The following is a 6934-nucleotide window of genomic DNA, read 5'->3' on the forward strand; positions in this document are numbered from 1 at the left end:
CTTTGATGGAATTTTTGATTCCTGATTCTCTATTTTTTGATTGAAGTAGAAAATGAAAAGTGTATGATGGAGGAACAAACTTCCATGAACACTTAACATTGGCACAATATAGGAAAAAGGAAGAAAAAAGACAGTCACATATGAAACAAACAAGAAAAGAGAGAAAGAATGGCCACAAATGGGTTTCGAAAAAGCATGAGAAAAAGTAACTATCACGTCTTTTCCCTCTCTTAACTCCCTACATCCATGGCCCAATTTGAATGACGATTATATCACAAATGATCTACATCTCATGACCACCTACCTATTACCTCATAAAAATCAAATGATTATTTACAAAAATGGTGCGAACTATTAACGTGTGTGCAACATGCTTCAATTTATGTAACAAGGGTCCTCAACTTCAACTTACACATTGAAGTAACTCCTCGACCAAGTTGACCCACCCACCTAGCTGAAGGATGATCTAAGCAACACTTACATCATGCTCAACCAAGAAGTCGTCCTTTCCGGCTCGCTCATGATGGGCCTTTAGGCCATGCCTGTGGGACAAACATCAAGTAAAATACTAGGCAATTATCTTTTATTAATTATCTCTTAAGATCTTGAGAATATTATAGATCAAGTATCATATCCTCACATAATTGATAAGGTAACCACCTTTTCATCTCCGATAACTAATAATTTGTCACTGCATGCACTTTACTTAATGATAAGATCCACTTACTTATATATGTTAAGTTAGACGAAGCAATTCCTAGCAATAATTATGTATGAAGATTAATCCTAAAATTTCTTACTAATGTAATAATTAATTGTTATTATTATTTTTATATATGAAGATTAATTCTTATGATTATTTTAACCAATTAAACGGGTTTTATAAAGTATTTTAGATATTTTTAATGAATATGAATATTTTAATAATAATTATTTACGAAAAAATATTTTATATTTTAGTAGACCAGAACGGGCCGTTCCGAAATTGGAACGGGCCGTTCCAAACTACTAGAATAGCATATAAATCTTGCATCGAAACGGGCCGTTCCAAGACATGTTTTTATGAAAAAAATTAGAAACCAGAACGGATCGTTCCGATTTAAGAACGGGCCGTTCCGGGACATGATTTTATAAGCAAAGTTGGAACCCAGAACGGGCCGTTCTGATTGAAGAACGGGCCGTTCCGGTTACATTTTTTACATAGCATTAATAAGTCCAGAACGGGCCGTTCCAGTGGCATATTTTTGAGGTGACGAAGGAATTCAGAACGGGCCGTTCCGGATTTGGAACAGGTCGTTCTGGCCGCGGCCTGGTGCCTATAAATAGAGCGTTTTGCACACTTTAAAATTCATTTCTTCATTTTCTAATCTTTTTCCTCCTTTCTTTCTGAAGACGAAGGGGAACCTAGAGGGGGCGACCATCAAGATTCGACTCTTGCTTATCGAGGTAAGGGGGGAGTGAGAAATCTTGCTCTAGGTGTGGGAATATATGTTGGGTAGTGGGATTGGCCCCTAATCCTGTGTTTGCTGTATTTTTTTTGTATGCTCATGTATGAGGGGTTTCTCCCAATCGTATCTGTTTTACTTATTATTTTTCTTATATGCAATTAATTGTATGATTTAGAGTGCTCTATGGGTTCTTATGGGAAACCCTATGAGAAATAGGCAAAATATAAATATTTTCTGTTTTGATTTCTGATTGCTCTATTATATTCCTTGTTAAATTTAATGTGTAACTATGTGATTAATTTTGAGAATAAATATGTTTTGATATGATTTAGAGTGCTCTATGGGTTCCTGCGGGAAACCCTATGAGAAATAGGTAAAATATAAATATTTTATGTTTTGATTTCTGATTGCTCTGTTATATTTCTTGTTTGATGAGATGTAAAAATATGTATTTAATTTTATAAATAAACGAGTTTTGATATAAATTAAAGTGCTCTATGAAGGCTTGGTGAATATGATGACATAATGTGATAATGTGAAATGTGATTGAGACATGAGATATGAAATGTGATAATGAAATATGATGAGATAATGTGATGATGTGATATGACCATGGGAAATGATAATGTGATATGAGAATACATAGAGTCTTGATTGACATGCATCATTTGCATAAGTGTTTTAAGGATACGATATGGAATACACCGCCAGAGAAGGCCCCCTAGTGTAAAAGCTTTGGGGATTAGTCCTTGGGGATAGCTTGGTTTGGAAGTCCCAGTCTCGCCCATTGTGTGCATGGGATGTATCTTGCGCGACTTAGCTATCCTGACGAGACTCTGGTAGTATATCCTTCTAGTGAGAGTGCGCAAAGGGTGTGACCCGGCATCTACTCCTAGACTACACTTCGTGTATTGCTAGCGGCAATATGCCATGTGATGTTTTACTGGCACCACATGCATGATAACATGTAGTCCGTGTCCATACACGTGCATTTTCAATGTTATATAATTAATTGATATTTTTATGTCTTGGATGAGTGAGATGTAATATTGTTATTAATAAATCTGTTATATCTGTCTTGTTTGTGTTTGGCTATTCGGTGTGTATTTCTACACTGTCAGCTAGAGTGAGATGTTTCTCACTCCCTTTTCTTTTTGTTTTTCTCCTTTGACTATTGTACAGGTGATTATCAGCATGAGGCTGGAAATGTAGGTGATGAAGCTTAGGCTTAAGAGTTTGGCTTTGCTCTGATAGGACATGTGACATCGGGGCGTAGATAGGATTAAATTAGAATGTTCACTTATTAAATTATTTTTGGAGACTTTACTTTTATTTTATTTTATTTAAATTTTGCTGATTTTGTTAAGTTATGCATGTGGTACTCTCTATCTGAACACGTTGGATTTTTTTTTAATTATAAAATGTTTTATTATTCAAATTTTATTATTATGTGTTATGATATGTGGGGTAGAGGGTGTCACATTTAGTGTTATCAGAGCAGGTCGATCCAATCGGCCGTTAGTTATGAGTCTACTGTGCTTGATTGATAGATGAATGATAAAATGAATTAATTGTGAAATTTAGTCTATTCTTTTGTTTATTTGATTGTGTGTACTATTTTCTTAGACTATGGCTGGTAGAAATGATCGTGCGATTGCTGATGCCCTCCAAGCGTTGGCACAAGCTGTGAGTAACAATAATAGGGCTGAAGTCGCTCCTAACTGGTTGGAGAAATTTCAACGAAATCCACCTACTTTCAAAGGAGGATATGACCCAGATGTTGCGATGAATTGGCTAATGGAGATCGAGAAGATTTTCAATGCCATGGAGTGTCCTCTCGCTCAGAAGGTGAGGTTGGCTACCTTCATGTTGACTACTGATGCCCATTTTTGGTGGGAAGGAGCACTTCAAAGGATGATTGATGGAGGAGTGCAATTGAATTGGGACAACTTTAAAAAGGTCTTCCTTGAGAAGTATTTCCCGGATGATGTGAGGAGTCAGAAGGAAGTTGAAATTCTCGAGCTGAAGCAAGGGAATGATACAGTGGCAGAGTATGCTGCAAAATTTGATGCTCTGGTTCGCTATTGTACTCATTATCATGGTGAGGGTGGTGAAAGGGCTAAGTGCATTAAGTTCGTGAACGACCTTCGTCCTGAGATAAAGACAGCGATCAATTATCAAGAGATTTATCACTACCCGACGCTTGTCAACAAGAGTAGAATCTACGACCGTGACAACCGTGCACGTGCTATTTTTTACAAGGGAGCTGGAGGTCCTATGCGTGCCGCAAGTTCTAGTGCTCTGGGTAAGAGTAAGCCTTACTCCGCTCCTGCCAAGATTCAAGGAAATCATGCTAAGAGTAGATCTGTTGCTAGAAATTCTTTCGTAAGTGGTGCTGCTAGTGTAGGAGGCTCTGTTTCTACACCTACTAGTCGATGCAAGAAATGTGGGCTACGTGGGCATGAGCACTATAACTGTCCTGACAAGGAAATAACATGTTTCAACTGTAATGGCAAGGGTCATATTAGTACTCAGTGTCCACAACCGCCAAGGCAACGCATGATGGGAACAGGAGCTAGTTCTCAACCTAAGCGTCCAAAGACTACTGGAAGAGTATTTGCTCTTAGTGGTGCTGAAGCTGCTCAGTCTGACAATTTAATACAAGGTATTTGTTTCATAGCTGAGAATCCTTTTGTTGTACTGTTCGACTCTGGTGCAACTCATTCTTTCATTTCTTTTGCCTGTGTCCAAAAATTGAAATTGCCAGTGTCTTATTTGAGCTATGATCTAGTTGTAGAAACCCCCACAGATGGTCCCATAACTACTTCTAGTATTTGTCTTAAATGTCCAATTGTTATTTCTGAAAGACAATTTCTGGTTGACCTTATCTGTTTGCCTCTTAGTCAACTAGATATCATTCTTGGAATGGACTGGTTATCTTCCAATCATGTCCTACTAAATTGCTTTGAAAAATCCATATCTTTTGGTGAGAGTAAGTGTGCGGAGTTTTTAAGTGCTAATAAAATAAAAACTTGTTTAAAGGAAAATGAAAAGGTTTACATGATTCTTGCCTGTTTGACACTTGAGAAAGACCATGAGCTTAGTGAGATTCCCTTAGTGAGTGAGTTTCCTGAAGTTTTCCCTAAGGACATGTCTAGCTTACCACCTGAGAGAGAGATTGAGTTTTCCATAGACTTAGTACCTGGCACTGCACCCATATCTATAGCACCTTATAGAATGTCCCCTAAGGAGTTAGCTGAACTCAAGAAACAAATAGAAGAGCTTCAAGAGAAACAATTCATTAGACCTAGTGTCTCGCCTTGGGGAGCGCCTGTTTTATTGGTTAAGAAGAAAGACAGAAGCATGAGGTTGTGCGTAGACTATAGGCAACTAAATAAAGTGACCATTAAGAATAAGTATCCTTTGCCTAGAATAGATGACCTTATGGACCAACTAGTTGGGGCTTGTGTGTTTAGTAAGATAGATTTGAGATCAGGTTACCACCAAATTCGAGTGAAATCTGAGGATATCCCAAAGACTGCTTTTAGGACTCGCTATGGGCACTATGAATATTTAGTTATGCCTTTTGGTGTGACTAATGCACCTGGAGTATTCATGGATTATATGAATAGGATCTTTCACCCTTACTTGGATAGATTTGTAGTGGTCTTCATAGATGACATCCTTGTATATTCTAAGACTAGGGAGGAACATGCTGAGCACCTTAGGATTGTCCTTCAAACCCTTAAGGAGAAGCAATTATATGCTAAATTGTCTAAGTGTGAGTTTTGGCTTAATAGTGTCAGCTTTTTGGGACATGTGATCTCTGAGGGAGGAATAGCTGTAGATCCTTCTAAGGTGGAAGTGGTACTTGAGTGGAAAACACCTAAGTCAGTTTTTGAGATTAGGAGTTTTCTAGGACTAGTTGGGTATTATAGGAGGTTTATAGAGGGTTTTTCTAAATTAGCCTTACCTTTGACCAAATTGACTAGGAAGAACCAACCTTTTGTGTGGGACTCTAAGTGTGAAGAGAACTTTCAGGAGCTTAAAAGGAGGTTAACTAGTGCCCCTATTTTAGTGTTACCTGACCCTAGTGAAACCTTTGTAGTGTATTGTGATGCCTCTAAGATGTGTTTAGGAGGGGTGCTTATGCAGAAGGGAAAGGTAATAGCTTATGCATCTAGGCAATTGAAAATCGATGAACAGAACTACCCTGCCCATGACCTTGAATTAGCTGCAATAGTATTTGTTCTTAAGTTGTGGAGACATTACTTGTTTGGATCTAGATTTGAGGTTTTTAGTGACCATAAAAGCCTTAAGTACGTTTTTGACCAAAAAGAATTGAATATGAGGCAGAGGAGATGATTAGAGTTCCTTAAGGATTATGATTTTCAATTGAATTACCACCCTGGCAAGGCTAATGTTGTAGCTGACGCTTTAAGTAGGAAATCTTTGAGAATGTCCTCTTTGATGATTAAGGAATTGCGTATGATTGAGGAGTTTAGAGATATGAGCTTAGTGTGTGAGCTGACCCCTAAGAGTATTAAGTTGGGAGCCTTGAGAGTGACTAATAGCTTGATAGATGAAATTAGAGAAGGTCAAAAGGTAGAGCCTTTCTTATTGAGTCAAGTAGAAAAGTTGAATCAAGGTGTGGAGAGTGAGTTTAGAGTTGGAGTGGATGGAGTATTGAGATTTAAGGACAGGTTATGCATTCCTAGTGTGCCTGAGCTTAAGAGAGCAATCCTAGAAGAAGGTCATAAGAGTAGCCTTAGTATCCATCCAGGAGCCACTAAGATGTACCAAGACCTTAGGAAAATGTTTTGGTGGCCTAAGATGAAGAGGGAAGTAGAGGAATTTGTGTATGCCTGCCTAATATGTCAGAAAGCTAAGGTAGGACACCAAAGACCTTTAGGTTTGTTACAACCTTTAGATGTGCCTGTGTGGAAGTGGGATAGCATCTCTATGGATTTTGTAGTTGGGTTACCCAGGACAGTGAAGAACTTGGATGCTATATGGGTCATTGTGGATAGATTGACTAAGTCTGCCCATTTTATTCCCATTAACATTAGATACCCTTTGGAGAGGTTAACCAAGTTGTACATAGGTGAGATTGTGAGGTTGCATGGAGTTCCTACTAGTATAGTTTCTGATAGAGATCCTAGGTTCACCTCTAGATTTTGGGAGAGCTTGCATAAGGCTTTAGGCACTAAGCTTAGATTGAGTTCAGCCTATCATCCCCAAACATATGGCCAAACTGAGAGAACCATACAATCTTTGGAAGACTTGTTGAGGGCTTGCATTTTAGAGCATGGGGGTAGTTGGGATAGTTTCTTACCTTTGATAGAGTTTACCTACAATAATAGCTACCATTCTAGTATTGGGATGGCCCCTTATGAGGCTTTGTATGGTAGAAGATGTAGGACCCCCCTATGTTGGGTAGAGCCTGGAGAGAATGCTATATTAGGACCTGAGATAGTTCAACAGAC

At 38.4% G+C, this 6934-nt stretch overlaps 1 protein-coding gene across 1 annotated transcript; it reads left to right on the top strand.

Moving 5' to 3' along the window:
* Positions 1 to 2972: 2972 nt before the first annotated feature.
* Positions 2973 to 5278, top strand: LOC145957922 (uncharacterized). Its single transcript, XM_083074351.1, has 5 exons — positions 2973 to 2983; positions 3089 to 3296; positions 3408 to 4113; positions 4216 to 4565; positions 5249 to 5278. Exons 1-5 carry the CDS (start codon positions 2973 to 2975, stop codon positions 5276 to 5278), a joined length of 1305 nt encoding a protein of 434 aa, XP_082930477.1.
* Positions 5279 to 6934: the final 1656 nt, after the last annotated feature.

Source organism: Cajanus cajan, chromosome 5 (genome assembly GCF_000230855.2).
Source record: "Cajanus cajan strain Asha chromosome 5, NIPB_CcT2T_4, whole genome shotgun sequence".
Lineage (NCBI taxonomy): Eukaryota > Viridiplantae > Streptophyta > Magnoliopsida > Fabales > Fabaceae > Cajanus > Cajanus cajan.

Coding starts and splice junctions, on each gene's coding strand:
- LOC145957922 (XM_083074351.1), top strand. Junction 4,114..4,215: donor GTCTGACAATTTAATACAAG/GTATTTGTTTCA, acceptor TGAAATTGCCAG/TGTCTTATTTGAGCTATGAT. Junction 4,566..5,248: donor AGCTTAGTGAGATTCCCTTA/GTGAGTGAGTTT, acceptor TTGGCTTAATAG/TGTCAGCTTTTTGGGACATG.